The sequence below is a fragment of the Gadus morhua genome, chromosome 16 (assembly GCF_902167405.1).
Source record: "Gadus morhua chromosome 16, gadMor3.0, whole genome shotgun sequence".
Taxonomy (NCBI): domain Eukaryota; kingdom Metazoa; phylum Chordata; class Actinopteri; order Gadiformes; family Gadidae; genus Gadus; species Gadus morhua.
In genome coordinates this window covers 9,449,274-9,469,273 of record NC_044063.1, presented here as the reverse complement: position 1 = coordinate 9,469,273, position 20,000 = coordinate 9,449,274, and the positions used below count along the sequence as shown (strand labels likewise).

At 46.2% G+C, this 20,000-nt stretch overlaps 1 protein-coding gene across 2 annotated transcripts in view; it reads left to right on the top strand.

The window, feature by feature from the left end:
• Nucleotides 1-14,430, top strand: part of pak1 (p21 protein (Cdc42/Rac)-activated kinase 1) — a 36,139-nt gene extending 21,709 nt beyond the window's left edge. For both annotated transcript variants that reach the window (XM_030381130.1, XM_030381131.1), the window contains 13 exons: nucleotides 1,570-1,664; nucleotides 2,567-2,714; nucleotides 3,265-3,302; nucleotides 5,141-5,254; nucleotides 6,307-6,544; nucleotides 7,962-8,025; nucleotides 8,304-8,352; nucleotides 8,755-8,867; nucleotides 9,102-9,219; nucleotides 9,720-9,819; nucleotides 10,540-10,736; nucleotides 11,655-11,792; nucleotides 12,548-14,430. In XM_030381130.1, the coding sequence (XP_030236990.1) occupies nucleotides 1,570-1,664; nucleotides 2,567-2,714; nucleotides 3,265-3,302; nucleotides 5,141-5,254; nucleotides 6,307-6,544; nucleotides 7,962-8,025; nucleotides 8,304-8,352; nucleotides 8,755-8,867; nucleotides 9,102-9,219; nucleotides 9,720-9,819; nucleotides 10,540-10,736; nucleotides 11,655-11,792; nucleotides 12,548-12,634 (1,499 nt within the window). In that variant the 3' untranslated portion in view covers nucleotides 12,635-14,430. The remainder of the gene's footprint in view (nucleotides 1-1,569; nucleotides 1,665-2,566; nucleotides 2,715-3,264; nucleotides 3,303-5,140; nucleotides 5,255-6,306; nucleotides 6,545-7,961; nucleotides 8,026-8,303; nucleotides 8,353-8,754; nucleotides 8,868-9,101; nucleotides 9,220-9,719; nucleotides 9,820-10,539; nucleotides 10,737-11,654; nucleotides 11,793-12,547) is intronic.
• The last annotated feature ends 5,570 nt before the right edge of the window (nucleotides 14,431-20,000 follow it).

The following is a 20,000-nucleotide window of genomic DNA, read 5'->3' as shown; positions in this document are numbered from 1 at the left end:
ATAAATGTAGAAGTCATCAGAAACATCCTTTACCAGTTTGAGCGGCAGAGAGTGTAGAGTGGTGTAGAATAGAACCGATACTGTGGACAAGGAATGTATCACTTGATGTGACCGCAAAAGCTCCTGTCTGGATCTAAGCTTGTTAGAGCTAATTAGCCACCATGAAGCATGGGGCAGCAGCATGGCTAGCTAGACTCTCCCCAGCGTGTAGAGTGAATAATGCTAACGGCGTCAGGGCGCTAGGTACTAGCCTCATTGTGTCAGTCCTGTGCACGGGCAAACGAGGCCTCGTTATCCCCCCGTGTAATCACCTCCGCATTACAGACTTAACCGCTGTCCACGCCTAGTTACCGCCTTGTCTTAGCGCACCACAAAGGGATTTCGCCTATTAGCATTTCAGCTTAACTGGCTGTGGGCGTCAGCCCTCTGAGCTTTACGCATAATTACAACCATCGATTTAAAGATTTCTGTGTTCTTAATTCCTCTTTATGCTTTTGTATCCGATTTGTTCTTTCAGTACAGATGCATTTTGCTGCACTGTTTCCTTTCTTTTGTTCACTGTTTTTACGCAAAGCACTCTTCCCCGGTCTCATGAAATGGATTGACCTTTCGTGTTTCTCATGTTTTTCCGCTAGCGGATCAAATCGACCTTTTCCGTCGCCAGGTCTCTGCAGTGAGGCGAAACGCACAGAGAGAGCATGCGCGCTTTTTCTGCTCCTTTAAAAAAACATGCAAACTGCTTTGAAACAGGTGTTCATGTGGCACACACAAACACACACACACACACACACACACACACACACACACACACACACACACACACACCTGTCGAGAGGCTTCCCGCCGCACCAGCATGCGGCCCTCACGGCTGGTGTTAATTACATTCCTGTTAGCTGCCCCTCGGTGGCCATTAACAAGCTAACGGAGCCTGACCTCTGACCTTGAGCAGCTGCCGGCTGGCGTTGACCCCAGACTGAAACAAATGCAAAGGCCTCATCACCTCTTGCTGGGACACTCCGGCATGAACGATGATCCCAGTTAAACGTTGCTAAATCAAATGGGTACAGGGGCAGGGGGGTTTTATGTGTGTAGAAACAGTTGTATGAGCATAAGCAGAGTAGAGAGCTAAACTCAAGCGCCTTTTCACTGCCTGGTGGATCAGATCTCGATATCTGATGATGCTTTATGCAATGGTTTTGCTGTGTGGGAGCATGCAGAGGTTTATTGGATTTGGTGGGGAGGGGGTTGTGGGTAGGTTTTGGAGGTGGGGCAATGCAGGGGGGGGGGGGGGGGGGGGGGGGGGACTTCCAGGTCTTCAATCTGAGGCCCTTTTGGTGGCAGACTAACCTTGTGATGCCTATCCAAAATGTATTCTCGGCCCTATTTTTTATCTGTCCCTATCACTCTCCCCTCTCTCTCTACCTATCTCTCTGCCTCTCTCTCTCTCTCTCTCTCTCTCTCTCTCTCTCTCTCTCTCTCTCTCTCTCTCTCTCTCTCTCTCTCTCTCTCTCTCTCTCTCTCTCTCTCTCTCTCTCTCTCTCTCTCTCTCTCTCTCTCTCTCTCTCTCAGCTAACAAGAAGAAGGAGCGCCCAGAGATCTCTCTCCCGTCTGATTTTGAACACACCATCCACGTTGGCTTTGATGCCGTCACTGGAGAATTCACCGTGAGTTAGTGTGTGTGGGTGCGCGTTGGTTTTTCCAATGATTATATGATCTGCCTTTGGTATATTTCCCAGTGCAACACGCACAACACACAATTGTGTCCCTGCATTTATGTGTGTGCATGCACACTACACAAGAAAAGCTTGTTATTTTTCATTGTTGTGTGAGGGTGTCATTGGGTTCTGTTACCCAACAGGAACTAGAGTAGTATGTCATCTTCAGGCATTGCATATACATGAGCTAACCATGTAACTCAATCTTTGTGTTTTGGTTGGTCCGCTGTGAGTTCACGTCTGGGTCTTTAGTCTTAGGCTTGCATTGAAATGCACAAACGTGCTCGCCGCACACTCACAGAATGTGGGCCAGCGATGGGTGGACGCATGAGTAGTACTAGGGGATGGGTGGAGGGACAGAGGGATAAACAGAAGAGTGCGTGATGAACTCAGATGAGCAGAAAGATGAAGGGAAAGACTGGGGACTTTGACCCAGTTCCTTGTGGGGCCCCGGTAGAGCTCACTATGGGCCGAGGCATCGTCCCACCACCCTTAATAAGGACCGGGACTGTCAGTGATCCCTCTGTAGGGTTCTATGCTCCGAGTACTTTATTCATAGCCTTCCCTCAACCGCGCTAGGTACGGCTGCAGCATTAAAGTAGTTTGTGAGTAAAGCAGCACTACAATGTTTTATTAACTTCACTTTTGTGTGTGTGTGTGTGTGTGTGTGTGTGTGTGTGTGTGTGTGTGTGTGTGTGTGTGTGTGTGTGTGTGTGTGTGTGTGTGTGTGTGTGTGTGTGTGTGTGTGTGTGTGTGTGTGCGCTCTCGTGTGTGTGCGCTCGTGTGTGTATATGTGTGTGTGTGTGCGCGCGTGTGAATGTGTGTGTGCGTGTGTGTGTGTGTGTCTCCAGGGCATGCCAGAGCAGTGGGCGCGACTCCTCCAGACCTCCAACATCACCAAGCTGGAGCAGAAGAAGAACCCGCAGGCCGTTCTGGACGTGCTCAAGTTCTACGACTCCAAGGAGACCTCCAACAGCCAGAAATACATGAGCTTCACCGGTACACACACACACACACACACACACACACACACACACACACACACACACACACACACACACATAGACACACACACACACAAACGTGTATGCTATACACACACACACACGCACACACACACACACACTTCAAGAAGTGCAGAAATGCAGACACAACCTCAGATGCAATAACCAGATCTTTGGAAACACACACACAGGCATAACATATCTGTGAATGCACATATACACACACATACTTTGCATAACTTCTCTAGAAAGATAAAAGGAACAAGCCGGATTAGAATTTAGCACCATGTCAAGCACTCAATCCTCTATTGAACGCAGTACCCTGCCTTATGGCCACACAAATACATTCATACACACTGATAGACCATCACGTCTTATAGGTAAAACAAGGCAGCTTTATCTAGGAATACTGCCCAGTTTAGCAGGAGAGCTGCTGATGTCCTCACCATCTGTCCACAAACACGGACGCCTCTCTCTTGATATGTTGTTATATAAGGTGCTTCACTGACGCTGTGATTCTCAAACCTTTCTTTGTGTTTCTTCAGACAAAAGTGCAGACAACTACAGCTCCTCAGTCACAACGGTGAGAATTTGTCTCTTGAAATTTTTATTTTTATCCAATTTTGGCTGTTAGGGTGTTGTTGTTTGCTTACGAAACCGCCACGTGGGAAATCATGTGAGCTACGCCTCTTTGATGCTGCATCACAGAAACAAATCAAGCAGAGACTTCTTTTTTTAATAGCTGTGAAAGTAAAGTGGGTGTGGGAGGACTTTGAGTGAGAGAGAGAGAGAGAGAGAGAGAGAGAGAGAGAGAGAGAGAGAGAGAGAGAGAGAGAGAGAGAGAGGGAGAGGGAGGGAGAGAGAGAGAGAGAGAGAGAGAGGGAGAGGGAGAGGGAGAGGGAGGGAGAGAGAGAGAGAGAGAGAGAGAGAGAGAGAGGTGGAGGGAGGGAGGGAGGGAGGTGGAGGGAGGGAAGAGGTGGGGAGAAGAATAATAATGTGTGGAAATAAACTTAATTTGTTTTTTAATTAACTAGCCTGACAATGTCAATAGTCTTCCTGTATCTAAGTACAGAAGACATCTTTGTTACAATAATAACATATTGGTTTTGGAGAAGCCCAAAAGAAGGTTAAGATTTATACTATATGAAGGTGTCTCAACGCAACCAAAATGAGGTTTGCACAATACCTTACCAAACACAAGATGGAAGTTCAAAGTCTGTTACCAGGGAACTGAAATTAACCCAACCCCTAAATAATAATTAACATGCTACACTAAGTCATGTAGCCAATTCAGTTATAGTCTTTCAGGGCCAAAGATATCATGATTGATGTCCATAATTGGTACAAACAATCTTGTATTGTGATTTAATTGTTTGGTATCATCGTGATGGCATTTCTGAAACAATATAGAGGAAAGGCTGTTATATTCCTGCTATGGGTACACACTGGTCGGCATTTCTGCAAAGGCTCCCGGAAGAACTGTTGATTACCCCGTTTGGCTAGGTTTGTCTAATGTTAGCTGATGGCTAGTCAGGTGTCGAGATGTGCAGAGGGCTAGCTGTTGTTTTGCCAGATTGACTTTGTGTGTAGAAGGTTATCTGTTCGCTAGCCAGGTATGTAGGTGAGCAGTAAGCTAGCTATTAGCTAGCTATATTACCAACAGAAGGCTAGCTGTTGGTTAGCCAGGTATCTCTGTTGGCAGTAGGCTAGCTTTAGGATGCCACTTTGTTTAATGGATTGAGTATACTGCAGGAAATGTGGAGGAGGATGGGTGGTGCCAGTGTCTCTCTCTCTCTCTCTCTCTCTCTCTCGCTCTCTCGCTCTCTCGCTCTCTCGCTCTCGCTCTCTCTCTCTCGCTCTCTCTCTCTCTCTTCCCTGCATTGTGAATCAGCATCTTTCCCTCCACTTCCTGTCTCTGCCACTCCGCAGCCTGGCTGCTAGCCTACTGTTAGAGAGAGAAAGCGATAGAGAGAGGCAGCAACAAAGGGAGAAAGTCGGAGAGAGAGCCAGAGAGAGGGAGAGGGCGGCAGAGATAGAGACCAAGAGAGAGAGAGCGAGAGAGAGAGGGAGAGAGAAAGGTGAAGTACAGAATGGGCCGCTCCAGTCATGGTCAGGTCGTTGGGATCCAAACAGCGGAGACAGAGAGAGGCACCAGCAGAGACGGAGTTCAGAGGGAGGAGACGACGAGGGAGCGATGAGGGCGAGGGTAGAGGAAGAGTAGAGGACGGAGACATAGCAAAGAAGAAGAAGAATGTCCCGGAAGTCTTGACGGACAGGGAGCGAAACAGGAAGTGAGGTCAGAGCCCCCAGTAGGTGATGCTGGTGCTCGTGGCATGGTGGGCCAATGTTGTGTCAAAGCCCAGCAGTGGGCGTCACCCGACTAAGCCCCGCCCCCTCCTCTCATCTTCCACACTCCTTCAGAACTCCAAGGCCGTGTCGGAGACGCCCGCCATAGCAACCGTATCCGAGGACGAGGATGAAGACGAGGCGGTGCCGCCGCCGGTCGTCGCGCCGCGACCGGAACACACCAAATCGGTGAGGCCACGCATCGACATTTACGCCAATCGTTAACCTTCTCGCGCGGTCTCGCTCGGCCTCGCTCACAGATTGAGGTTCATAACAATGCTCACTTTATCTCTGGTTCACACGTTCACAGTCAGTCATAGCGCCCGCTTTATCACAGACACACACGCACACACTCAAACACACACGCTCTCTCCCTCACACACACACATACAGACACAAACACGCGCTCTCACAGACACACACACGCTCATCCACACACAGGCTTACACTCACACCCGAACGCAGGCTCACATGCACGCACGAACGCACACACACACACACACACACTCGCACAAACACACCTTAACAAAGCCCTATATTACATACCTACCCTCCCACACATACTTGACCTCATGGCCCTTTATAGTATTGGAAGTGTAGCTACTTCCATATTATTTTATTAATGTACACAGAATATCTCATCATGTCAAAGTTAAAAAGGTTTTTTTTAACGAGCAATTAGACCACTGTGAGAAAAAAGGCTAGAAAGAAATCAATTTACAGCTTGGAAACATAACTCTTTGTAGAACAAGTTCCTTTCTGACACCCTCGTACATCAAACAGGCCCACATCAAACTAATTAGTAACTAGAGAGCCTTGTGCAGCAGAGTACAACACACACACGCACGCACACACTCGCACAAACTGATATATATACATATATTCACACACACACGCACATATACATGCACAAACACACTCACACACACTGTATAGTACTATCGTCCCTTCCCAAATATTATATCAAAGTTATAGCAGCCTTTCTGACTGATGGATATTGATTCATAAATGTCACACGAATCCCTCGCTCCCCCATACACACACATGCTGCTTGTTTTATAGTTCATTAAGTGACAGCAGAGCACAGTGACATGACATGCATAATTAAAGAGGATGCCATAATGAAACCTTTTTCTCGTTCTCTTTACCTCTCTCTCTCTCTCCCTCTCCATATCTCTCCCTCTCTCTTTCTCTTCTCTTTTATCTCCGCTTCTCTCTCTTTACCTCGCTCGCTCTCCCAGATATACACCCGGTCGGTGATCGACCCCATCCCCCCTCCCCCGACCAAAGATGCAGCGACCTCGCCCATCTCTCCACCTGCCGCCACAGCTTCAGCTGCCGTCCCCGCCCCTCCCACAGCCGAGGGCGGAGCCAGCAGCCCGCCTAGCGCAAGCCCCGCCCCTGGACCCTCCGTGCCCCGCCCTCTGGACAAAACCAGAAAGAAGAAGATGTCCGACGAGGAGATTCTTGAGAAACTACGTAAGAGGCCGAAAGAGACGCACAAAAAATACACACACACATTAACAGACCGATACTCACAAAGATACTTATTTAAAGACGGCCCTACATATCAAGTTGATGATATTATTGTCATAGTTAGCGTCACAGACTCACAGGCTGCCTGGGTTAGTATCTCCCCACTAACCCATCACCTGGGACTGGATTGAGGACGTTGTTTTTGCTGTATTTCAAAATCGAAATTTTTTTAGTTGATTTAGTCATTTTTAAACATGCCAGAGCTCGCATCACACTGCAATAATGATACTCGATAAAGAAACATTTATGAGAAAGAACAAATGTGGTGATAAAATCCACATTTGTTCAGGTATCTTGATATAGAGATCATTTTAAGATAATCTCTCTCTATATATATATATATATATATATATACACGTCTGTAATGTCCATACAGACTCAATGTACTTCACTACAGAGTCTTTGTATGTATCCCCATAAGGACATCCACTTTGTTTGCATTTCATTTCTGTTCTCCACAATTAAAGCCTTTATTTTTTAAACCTATGCCCCACGCTCTCCAGACGTGTTCAGGTCTCCCTCTGCTGGTAAGATCGGGATACTGCGCGTCTGTCTCTTAACCGACAGACCAGCTATCCACTCTACCCTGCTCTCCCTGTTGTCCCGCCCTCGCGTCTGATTGGCCCTCTTGTTGTTTGCCACCGTCAATCTCCTGCAGTTATTTGGTGTCTCTGAGAGACACAGAGTGCCTCTCAGCTGTTTGTTCTCAACTTCCACTCCTGTGTCCTCTGATGCTCCGACTACACAACTACTACACAAGCTTTCTTTATTTCTTTCTTTCTTTCTTTCTTTCTTTCTTTCTTTCTTTCTTTCTTTCTTTCTTTCTTTCTTTCTTTCTTTCTTTCGTGTTTTCATTTTTTCCTTTCTGTATTTTTTCTTTCTTTCTTTCATTTGTCTCATTTCGTTCTTTGTCTCTTTCTTTTTCATTCCTTGTTTTTGAATTCCTTTCCTTAATACTGTTTGGTTTTGTAACATTTCAGTCATAGGTTTTCCAAATGTGCATATCTCTCTCTTGTAATCTTTCCCATGCTGTCATCTCATCTGTGTTTTGTTTGATTTCTGTCTGGATTTTGTTTTCAAAAGGAATGAGAATGAATAGATATCATGGGTTCTATTCATTCTAATTCTGCACTCAAATATTAATTGGCAAAAATGTAAGATAGTCCTGTGAATACTTGACGTCTTTCTCTAGAACCTCCCATGTGAACATTGGTTTTGTTGTTGTTCCTCCATGTTCTGTTCATTCTTACGCAATTTCTCTCTCTTCCCCTTTAATTCACTATTCTATCTCCATGGGTCATTCAATTTGTATTCTCCCACTTTCTCTCTCTCTCTCTTTGCCTTTTTCTCTCTCCCTCAGGAAGCATTGTGAGTGTAGGAGACCCTAAGAAGAAGTACAGCCGCTTTGAGAAGATCGGACAGGGGTACGACCTCCTGGGGTCCCTGGGCATCCTTGTTCTAAATATACCTTTCATCATCTTCGTTATGTATATGTGCATATAGATGTATGTAATATGTATATGACATGCATGGTTAATTACCATAAATCACAACAATATGGTATTATAGATACGCAATATTATACCAAAATCAAAGGGATTGATTCTCACTTTGAAGCCAGTATTTCTAGCTACGGTAGTTGGTTTGGGAGCCCCTGCTGGTACCGGCTGCTAACTCTTCCTCTGCTCCGGTGTGTTCTCAGGGCTTCCGGAACCGTCTACACAGCCATAGACATCGCTACTGGACAGGAGGTAGAGTCTCCTCCGGACTCTGTCCGTCTACCGTCAGCGACTCCTGTCTGTCTGTCCTACAAATGTCCTTTGTAGGACAGACCGAATAGGGCTATACAAACACCTTTGTGTTTGTATAGCCCTAGTCGATAACTAATATCCAGCTCTCTCTCTCTCTCTCACTCTGCCTCCATATGTCTCTCTCTCTCTCTCTCTCTCTCTCTCTCTCTCTCTCTCTGTCTCTGTCTCTCTCTCTGTCTCTCTCTCACTCTGTCTCTCTCTCTCTCTCTCTCTCTGTCTCTGTCTCTGTCTCTGTCTCTGTTTCCTTCTCACTCTCTCCATGTCTCTCTGTCTCTGTCTCTGTCTCTGTTTCCTTCTCACTCTCTCCATGTCTCTCTCTGTCTCCATATGTCTGTCTCCTAGGTGGCCATCAAGCAGATGAACCTGCAGCAGCAGCCTAAGAAGGAGCTGATCATAAACGAGATTCTGGTCATGAGGGAAAACAAGAACCCCAACATTGTTAACTACCTGGACAGGTAATAGACACACATACACACAAACACACAACTACACACACGCATCACATCCACATGCACGACCACACATACTGCATAAGACATTAAGGTTTCATTGCAAACATTCTCATCACCATAGTAACAAGAAATCAAAAGTGTGACAGGTTTTACAATATGGATAGACTTTTCTCTTATCATCTGTGACATCGTGTGTGTCGGGTTTTTGTTTGTGTGTGTGTGTGTGTGTTGCCATAGTTACCTTGTTGGAGATGAGCTGTGGGTGGTGATGGAATACCTGGCAGGAGGTTCGCTGACTGACGTCGTCACGGAAACCTGCATGGACGAGGCACAGATCGCTGCAGTATGCAGAGAGGTAGGATCATGTTTGTGTGTAATTGTAATAAAACCTAGGACTGCTAGCAGACGCAGAAGGTATTCACACCCACATGCACCACCCTACCCCCGTGACCACCCTTCTCCTACAATCCGCAGTGACACGTCAGTAAAGGGGGCAATGAGATATGTGTCCCCAATCGATTCGGAGTGAATCCGAGTCACTGTCCGAGAGAAAATGCAGTTTATTATGCAATTTTTGGAGCACTAGCGCTTAGCTTAGCATTTATTCAACAGTATCAGTATTATTGACGCTACAACTTCCACCTCATGTTTAGAGCTATCGACCAAGAACTTCACACTTTCTTTAGGGTGATGGCATAAATGTGCCTACGTAGTTTTCAGGTCCTGGCACATTGTGAAGTGGAATTATGATGGATTGAATATTGCAAAATACCCTGGAGCCATCTTTCTGTCTCGGTCTCACCCTCTCCCTCTATCCTTCTATGTCTCTGTCCGTCTGTCCGTCTGTCTCCACAGTGTCTGCAGGCACTGGAGTTCCTCCACTTTAACCAGGTCATCCACCGCGACATCAAGAGCGACAACATCCTGCTGGGCATGGATGGATCCGTCAAACTCAGTCAGTCAACAATGAACTTCTGATTAACTTACTTAATCACTATGGCAAACTGTCGGACATTTGTTTGACCAATGAAAATGTAGTGAAAAATCTGTATAAATTAACGGTGTCGATTATTCCTTTTATTTGCAAACGTCCCTGGCTATAAAGCGCTCTCATTTTCTGTGTTGAGGAAATGCGTTGTAGTTCTATTGAATGAACAGTAGGTGGTGCTGTGCCCTTCTGAAAGATATGGTTGAAAGAGTACAACGTGTCCAAAGCAGAAAATGCCATGCAAAGACATCATTAGCATGTATACCTTGTTGTCTTTTTAAACGATTCCTGAACCTAGTCCAATTAACAGTTCACCCCTAGTAAAGTAATCAAACTAAAAACCCTCAGTGTTAATGCCTTGCTCCAGCATGCACTTGACCTACAAAACTGACCCATGTTTCTCTCTCCCTCTTGCTCCCCCTCGCTCTCCCTCTCTCTCTCCCTCTTGCTCTCCCCCTCTCCCTCTCCCTCTTGCTCTCCCTCTCCCTCTTGCTCCCTCTCGCTCTCCCTCTCACTCTCTCTCTCCCTCTTGCTCTCCCCCTCTCCCTCTCCCTCTTGCTCCTCCTCTCTCTCTCTCTCTCTCTCTCTCTCTCTCTCTCTCTCGCTCTCGCTCTCGCTCTCGCTCTCGCTCTCTCTCCCTCTCTCTCTCCCTCTCCCTCTCTCTCACTCCCTCTCTCTCCATTGCAGCTGACTTTGGCTTCTGCGCCCAGATCACCCCTGAGCAGAGCAAGCGCAGCACCATGGTGGGCACGCCGTACTGGATGGCGCCCGAGGTGGTGACCCGCAAGGCCTACGGGCCCAAGGTGGACATCTGGTCCCTGGGCATCATGGCCATCGAGATGGTGGAGGGGGAGCCACCCTACCTCAACGAGAACCCCCTCAGGGTGAGTGTGTGTGTGTGTGTGTGTGTGTTTGTGTGTGTGTGTGTGTGTGTGTGTGTGTGTGTGTGTGTGTGTGTGTGTGTGTGTGTGTGTGTGTGTGTGCGTGTGTCGAGGCTGTGTCAGGTGGTGCTGGTCGTTTGGGTCAATTCAGGGACAAAGAGAATGTATTAGACAAGCTAGGATATTTTATTTATAAGTCCCAGATGTGAAATTAAGGGGAAATTGGCTGCAGAAAGAATAAGAATAAATAGATTAAAAATTCAAATATGAGATAGTTGCATTTATATACAGTAACTTCCAGCTCCAACAGTAAGCTGTAGCTGTGTCATAAGACCACTAGTCCGGGCTGTGTCTTCGCTTTTAAATTTTCTACAGAGATTTTAACTTTTAAGGACATTTTGTCCATAGAGGATGCGGGAACAAAGTCATTAGTATGTATACGTTGTTGTTCTTCAGGATGGCACCATCAACCATGTCATTTTGATAATAATGTCACAGAAGAAAAGGAATTGGCCTGGGATCGCACTTAAATTCAATTCAATTGTATTTGTACAGCCCTTAATCACGGTGACAGACTCATAGGGCCAGACAGGCCAAATATATTAATGCCAGCTCCCTTTTACGTTTTTAATTTATTAAAAAATAAAACAAGTGGTTTTGTCTCATTCCTGACAAAAGCCAAATGACATGGCAGTTAACTGTATTGAAAAGCTCCATTTGCTTTGTGTCTCACTACCATCCCATAATTTCAACCTCCACACAATTGCCTCTACAGTCAAGCTAATGAGTACTAAAGCAGTGCAGTAATTAAACGGTGTCTCTGTGTGTGTCTGTGTTTGTGTGTGTATCTATGTGTGTGTGTTTTGGCATGTTGTGTGTGTGTGTGTGTGTGTGTCTGTCTGTGTCCATCCGTCCGTCCAGGCGCTGTACCTCATCGCCACCAACGGGACCCCCGAGCTCCAGAATCCCGAGAAGCTGTCCGTCGTGTTCCGGGACTTCCTGAACCGCTGTCTGGAGATGGACGTGGAGAAGAGGGGCTCGGCCAAGGAGCTGCTGCAGGTACTGCCGTGTGTGTGTGTGTGTGTGTGTGTGTGTGTGTGTGTGTGTGTGTGTGTGTGTGTGTGTGTGTGTGTGTGTGTGTGTGTGTGTGTGTGTGTGTGTGTGTGTGTGTGTGTGCGCGTGTGTGCGTGCGTGCGTGCGTATTGCTGTGTGTGTGTGGGAGTCTGTGCGTTATCAGTATATAACCTTTCCAAGTAGTTGTCGATGTTGGGCTGCGGGTTTGTGTTCACGCGTGTGTCTCAGCTCTGCTCTCTGTACTTGAAACACGGCCGAGGTGCATAATGAGACTGACTCAGTGTGTGAGCGGAGGGGACGGCGAGAGCGGTGAATCCACTGTGAAGCTGTGCTAAAGTGACTTACGTGGGAGGCCCGGTCCTCCTGTTACATTAGAGCGCGCGATGGGGAAGATGGATTGAGTGGGAGCGGCGGTGGGGAGTAGCCCTGGAGGTCATTACATTGAAGGTCTCTGTGTTCTCGTGGGATAATAACGGAGTTCATCAATAGATTATATAAGGAGCCGCTGTGCGCGGACACAGTGAAGCTGATCCGCAGCCGGAGGGAAGGGGGCGCCTCTTTTCAAGGCTCTCACAAATTGTATCATAACATCAGAAGCGGCAAATGAACGCAAGAATGTTCAATTAGATGTCGTCAAAAGCATTTCTTGGGCATTTCTTCGTATTTAGTGTGTTTGCTGAATCCGAGTCTTATCAGTCTCTATCGCTCTCTGACTCTGTGTGTGTGTCTCTCTCTCCCAGCATCGGTTCCTGAAGGAGGCCAAGCCGTTGTCCAGCCTGACCCCCCTCATCCTGGCTGCCAAGGAGGCAGCCAAGGCCAACCGCTAACTGGCTAGCCAGCCAGCTAGCCTAGCCTTGCACTCTTCCAACAATCCATCTCTCCATCCATCTCCCACTCTCCTCCTCTCTTTTCTTGGGGTGGGGTGGGGTAGGGCGTGTCACCATCTGTGACCTTTGAACCCCATGTTGACCCCCCCCCCCCCCGTTCCACTGTTGCTAGGGCACCATCAGTGTCTTCAAGCAACTCCCACAAATCAACAGCTTTCTATTTTTTTCTCCACCTCCTTTTTTTTTTATATCCTACTTGATGACGATGATGATGTGGAGGAGGAAGAGCGGGTTCGCTGGTGACATCATCGATGATGACTGCATGATGGGTCACACAAATCTGGTGTGATGGTTTCCATGGTTTCCAATGGCCTCCTCGGAGGATTAATTCAACGGATACCCAAAGACTCATGGGAGATTTTTTCCTTCTTTCAAATTGTTTTATTTCTGTCTGAAAATCCCACGCCCTTCATCGGCCCTACGGCCCCCCGCTGCGGACGGCGTCCTCATCTGTGTGTAGCTGTGTGTGTGTTTGTTGTGTTTGCATGTGATCGAGAGAGAGGGGTTTAGTGATAATTTTACCGGGTCAAAGGTACTAGTCTGGAACTTTCTCTTTCAGTGGATTATTTCACTGGCTCAACTCTAATCTTCTTCTTCGCTCTCAAAGTGCATTTCTCACACTTTGTTTTATCAAATTGTATTTTTTATTATTTTTTAAGTTAAGCCTTGGGATGGGGTGGGGGTCAGTTTGTGACGTTGGGGTATTGTTGGTTTCGTTGATATAGCATTTGCTATAGCAGTGCAGTGAATGCTGCAAGTTTGGCACTCTGTCCGCAGAGTGAGCCCTACGTTATAGACTCAAGATAACATCAACTATAACGAAGATATCAACACACACTGGCATGCCCAGAGCCTGGGAGAGACCTGGTTGGACACTGTTGTTGGAGTCCCCCCACCCCCCACCCCCCCCACACACTCCTTTCATGGCTGTTGCTAAGGAACTGGCCCCAGTCTAGTATACTGGGAGTTTCCAGTATTGTTTTAGCGCTCTGTGATGATGTTTTTATATCTGCACTCTATCATTCTTAGTATCTAGGCCAGCGAATGCATATTTAGCTTGTCAAGTCAAAAAATAAATGCTGTCCTTAAAGTAGCGGTTTCATTTCTCACTCCCGAAGCCGTGGACAGCCAACGTTGTAAATACCCACACTCAAAATGTCCCTCCAGATCTTTGCGTCAGGGGAGATGCTTGTTTTCGAATCGGAAAACTCCTGGTTGGAACCCCGCCCAAAGCACCACCGGTTCAGGTCTGGCAACTCGTTACGTTAACGGCAGCATTTATGATGACAAATCGATCAGGCATAAACAAAACCAATAACTACTTCCACAATATACCGATATTACCCATCATTCCAGCTGGCTAGCCAGGCCCTGTTCATTGGCTCTGGGACTCAACACAGCTGTCTGCGGGATTGAATGCGAGGCTGATCGGGGGAGAGATTGATGTGCATGTCAACTGGAAACTGAACGTTCTTTTTTTATATGATATGTTTAAACGAAACAACAAAAAAAAAACTGTGGTGATGAATTGTGATGATGACGAGCTGCATATAGTGACGATGAAGAATGCCTGTGTCAGTTGGCTGAAGAGAAATATGTCAAACTTATTTTGTGACAAAGGAAAGCGTTGAGCATTACTTGCGGTACTGTGCGTGGACCTCTGCTGGAGGACTGGATCAAACGGATATGAAACTGAGTTGTACATTTTATGTGTAAAAAAAAATAAAAACTTAATTGTTAAAAAAAAAGAGACCGCTACAGTATTAATCAAAGTAACGTTTTTCTCTGATTATTCTATTTCTAACTTCTGCTTAACTCACTTAATAGATTGAAAGAAAGAATATTATATAATCACACCAATACTACGGTATCAACTCATCAATAATTAACAACCTTCTTGTCTCTCTGGCCCTCTTAGCATCTCTGTGTCTCTACGTCTGTCCGTGTCTATGGGGGCCGGCTAGGTGTTGAGCTGTTCTGAGTCCTAGTCCAGAATGTTCTGGATCTGAATCCCACCCGAATCCCTGCCTACCTGGAGTGAGATGTTTAACATCAATGTGTTATTTTATTTTAAATGTACCCGACTAGAAAAGCACCACGAAGCGTGTGGATGAAAGTGCCTGCTTAGTGACTTAACTGTACGTAGGCCGGCACTCTGTCCCATTCCCCCTCTTGTCTTATTCCCAGCTTTCGCTCTCCTCTCGTCACGAATCCACTGCTCTGATTGGAGGTCCCCTCCCTCTCTCTCTCTCTCTCTCTGTCTCTGTCTCTCTGCCTCCATCTCTCCTGCGTAGGGAGGGTATTTTTAGCAAAGCTTCTGTACTGCAGGGTGGAAGCTGGATATAAAACCTCCATTCTTCCTTTCATGCCTTCCCCTTTTTCTATCCAATTAAGTTTTCATATTGCTTTCTTTCTTCTCTCCGTCTCCTTCCTAAACTCCTTCCTCCCTCTCTTCTGTGTGTGTGTGTGTGTGTGTGTGTGTGTGTGTGTGTGTGTGTGTGTGTGTGTGTGTGTGTGTGTGTGTGTGTGTGTGTGTGTGTGTGTGTGTGTGTGTGTGTGTGTGTGTGCGTGCGTGGGTGTGCATGTACACGTGTGTAAGTGCATGTGTGTGTGAGAGAGTGTGTACAGTTATTGCGTGCTAAGGTTTGTGTGGAGGTAAGTACGCAGAAAGGACAGGGCTTACCCTGATTTTGGCAAAGTTGCGGTACAACAGCTCAAGTATTATAAAACCAAGTCTGATCTGTGTGTTAATCGGCTCATAGCTGGTTCAGCCCCTGTTACGGGACAAACACTGCTTATTGTTCGAAAGCAAGGGGAATTCAATCCCAGACCAATTTTATGTTCTTAATTTAGCTCATTTACTACAGCCAACCAACAGCACACAAATACTGTCTTACATTCACATCAGATTTGGATTTATTCTCGTTTGGTAGGGCTGCTTGCATATGAACAACCATCTTTGTTTGTGAGGAATGAAGAAATGTGAAAGACGAATCCTTGATCGCTGTAACAGGACCAGAGTTCTCCAAGTCGATTAAAGCCAAACGAGGCTGCAATTTAAATTGACGTCGCTCTTAATCACAATTAGAATCGCATTGGGATTTGATAATGGGAAATTTGAACTCAGAATCCCCTAGTGTATGTGATAATCACTGGGTGGGCTGTTTACCACTGACATTACAGTGCCACAGATATAACCGCCAACTACAAAGGGTATAATAAAATGGGACTTTACTGTTAAGATCAAGAGTATGACCATGTTGTGATTCCTATCCTCACAAATTTCCCTCACAGGATTAAGAGTTTGACCTTAAAGGTTGGGTACGGAATTCTCTTTTTGCAAAATTACTTGAAATCCTTATCATAACCCACTTACAGCCACTGAGTTAGAAGTACTGACATGAAAATTAAACCAGTCAATCATCTGTGGAACGGGCAGGGCTCGAGAAACTCCAGCCAATGATTTCCAGAACCACCGAGTGGCATTGGAAAGTAACTACGTCAATCAAACGGTCGTAGAGGCCATAGGTCAAGGAGGGAGTTATTTAGAAAATGGCAAGAAAAGCTGGCATAACATACACCCAAAGCTCTGTATCATGTGTGTTACCACTTCAACCTCCCTACATCCTGAACTCCTCTTATCTTGTTATGGGGTGTGAGTATCAGAGTGAGTGTGACACTTCCTCATGGGCACATCGTTAATCGATCAGGGGACCCTCAAGTTCTGTATGACCCTAAACACATTTAAATCCCCAAAATGTTGAAGTCCAGCCAGCCCCTCCCACTCTCCCTCTCTCCCTCCCTCTCTAACTTCGGACCAACCTCTCTGTAAGTCAATTATGTAAAACACAGTTCATCCCCCCCCCAGCTGGGCACCAATAGGCCTTAATCTGCCTTAAGCCTCGCCCTCCCAATCCCCCAACACTCCTGCCCCTCTCCCCCCCTCACCTCCTCCCTCTCCCCTCACCCCCTCCCTCTCCCCCTCTCCCCTTTCCCCTCTCCCCTCTCCCCCCTGCGTCACCACCGGCGGTCGTCTGGCTGTGAAATTGGACTCTGCCTACTTATATATTTAATTTGGTCTCTTTCCAATTAAAAGTGGTAATTAGCATCGGCCCGGATTGTTAGACTCACACACACAAACACACACACACACACACAGACAAACACACACACACACACACACACACACAGACAAACACACACACACACACACACACACACACACACACACACACACACACACACACACACACACACACACACACACACCAACCCACCAATCCTTCGTCCCTCCCTTATCCCCATGCGGGCGTCGGCGGATGGGGGAGTCCGGACGGTGGACAGCGACGGTATGATAGTTGTCTGACCCCTCCAGCTCCCCCTGTGGCCGGGGGAGTTAAGGACGGGTGGGGTTGTGTAACGGATCGCTCTCTTGTTTTGGACCAAGGTTGTTCTGGTCTGGGGGGCTGATACACAGAGCTGGACACGCCACTGGAAAAATGCAGCAGGGATCACCAACACCAACAGTCTGTGTCCCTTCTAAGCTTGTCTGGGTCGTTGTCTCATGAATGCGCCCATGGTGTTGAAATTTGTGTGCTGGGGTGTTTTTGTTTTTCATCCCTAACATGACCTAGTATTTAAAATGTATTCACACATCTATATTTATGTGTTGGTTTGATAGCGACTTTGAACGACTTTATGCTCGGACGTGGCCTTCTGCCACATCAGGGGAGGAAGAGGAGGTAGTAAGTAAATATATTTAGGTTCAGAAAGAAGTTCAAGTGAATCTGAATTGAATGGAAGTCAATGTCACATATTAGGAGTTTCCATGGACTTGTGTTATTGCAGGAGGTCAACCATGAGCTGCGGTCAGAATGCAGACCCAAGCAATGTCTTCCACATGGTCACAACTCAAAAAGTGAGTGACGACCATAAAGTTCCACCATGTAGAGTGTACGAATGACGCATCCTGCAGGTAATCCCCAGCATGCTGTCACCAAGTCACTCCGCGGTCGAATGCTGAAACAACAAACAAACCAAAAGCACGACTACATAATGTGGTTTAATTATGGCATTATAATGATCTCTACTTTGTACTTTGACCTGTAAAATGTCACGTTGGAATCCTGGCTTCTTTCAATCTACTCTTATGGTATCATAACCTGTTAGGACGCATATTTTATACTTTGTAGTGGCACATAATCCTACTACTCTGTATGTGTGTGTGGATGTGTGTGCGTGGGTGTTTGTGTGTTAGTTTGTGTGTCTATTTTAACAATATGATAACACAATGCTTAGCCTGCTTACTCTCGACCTCTACCAACCTTCAAACTCTAAACTCTCTGTCTCTGATTCTCTCTCGCTCTCCCTCTGTCTCCCTCTCTCTCCCTCTGTCTCGCTCTCTCCCTCCCCTTCCCTCTGGCTCAATCTGCCTCCATCTCTCTCTCTCTCTCTCTCTCTCTCTCTCTCTCTCTCTCTCTCTCTCTCTCTCTCTCTCTCTCTCTCTCTCTCTCTCTCTCTCTCTCTCTCTCTCTCTCTCTCTCTCTCTCTCTCTAATACTGCAACACGCTAATACAGTGTCTAGTCAGGTTAATTGATAGGGGTCTAAACATGGATACACATTCTCAGAGTTGTTGGCTTCACACGCACAATTTTGGGATTAGAGTTTGCTCGACGACAACCTTTAAAATAATCCCCAATCATGACATCAACAACAAAACATATTCGAGAAAAATAAATAAATATAGCTAGAACCTTTTCAATTTGTATTTGTCAAGTGGACAATCTGGCTCTGGCTGTAATCTCTTAAAACGCACACACACAGACACACACACACAGACATACACACAGACACACGCACTCTGTCAGGGCCAATATGAGGAAATGCTTGAGACAAGCTCAATTAAAAGTCAATGCTAGTTTGTGCTTTGTTTCACATGACGCCCGTTTCAACAAAAACACATTTTCTGGTAACATTTAAATTACATTTCAACGTTTTTTTTCCATACGTAAAACAACCATAAGATCGGACAAACATAGATGTTTGCTGTTCTGGGAGATCTCTTCATGAGGAGAACATGTTGAATGCAGGACCGTCCATGCAGTGGGTCTTTAACATAACCAATGATTCATGTTCAGTTTGCTTTTAGCTCTGAATTAGCCTTTTGTATGGAATCCTCAAATAATCCATCAGAAGTGCTTGTGGGCCAGTAATGGGATGGAATGGAATACCCGTCTGCTGCCATGGCGACACGGTCCTCTGTCTGAGGCATCTGACTCTTGTCGTGGCAATTTCTCTATCAGATATTGCGTCTAAGACAGATGAGATACTTAGATGCAAAAAGCACACAATACTTCCAGGCAATTGCTGGTCATATATATTTGTAATAAAAGTACGAACAAAGATACATCACAACATGCATCAACAAACAACATAACAGGCATACAATACATTAATCTGAGGCCTCAGATGGGAGTTCACCCTGCGTCTTACTTCATACTCTAAAGGTACGCTCTGAGAAGTCCGCTGAGTGACTAAAGTCAGGAGTTTTTATACACTTAGATCGGATCCTTGAGGGCAGTGGGCCCCCAATGAACCAAAAGCCTTTGTTAACCAGATGTTAATCTATTGATTGTAGTTCCTTAAGAGGTTGAGAAGGTGTTTGAGGCTGTTCCTTATCACCTTTTGCTTCTCTGCGCTCCCCAGGGGGTCAAGGAAAAACAGGCCCAAACCTACAGACAACACGGAAACGGAATGTGAAACCATATTACATCACATGAAACACTAAGATTTATATTTTAGGAGACCCTGCAGAATAGCAGGGTGGAAAGATCATACACGGAATAGTATACAAAAACAAAGTTCATAAAGAAAAACGTAACATGTGGATTTTCCATCACACTCTCCTCCCTCTAATAGAATCAGTGACGCAGGAGAACACAAGCTCCGCCAGACCCCCCCCCCCCCAAACCGTCGACCTCAAAAGACACTAAACTATCCCTCCCTCACTCTGTCCTTTCTCTCACGTCCCATCGTATTCTCTCTCTCTCTCTCTCTCTCTCTCTCTCGTTGTGACATCCCTCCATCGTGTTTCTTGATCGTCCTTCATCACCTGCGCTCTCTCTCTGTTTCTTTCTCTCATTGTCTTTATCTCACTGGCTAACAGTTATTCCGCGTAGAAGCCATCTGTCTGCTAGTTTGTCTGCAAGTCTGTCTGCCTGCCTGCCTGTCTGTCTGTCTGTCACTCTGTCTCACTTTCTCATCCAATATCTTTCTCACTTTTCACCCTCTATTCTATGTCATTCG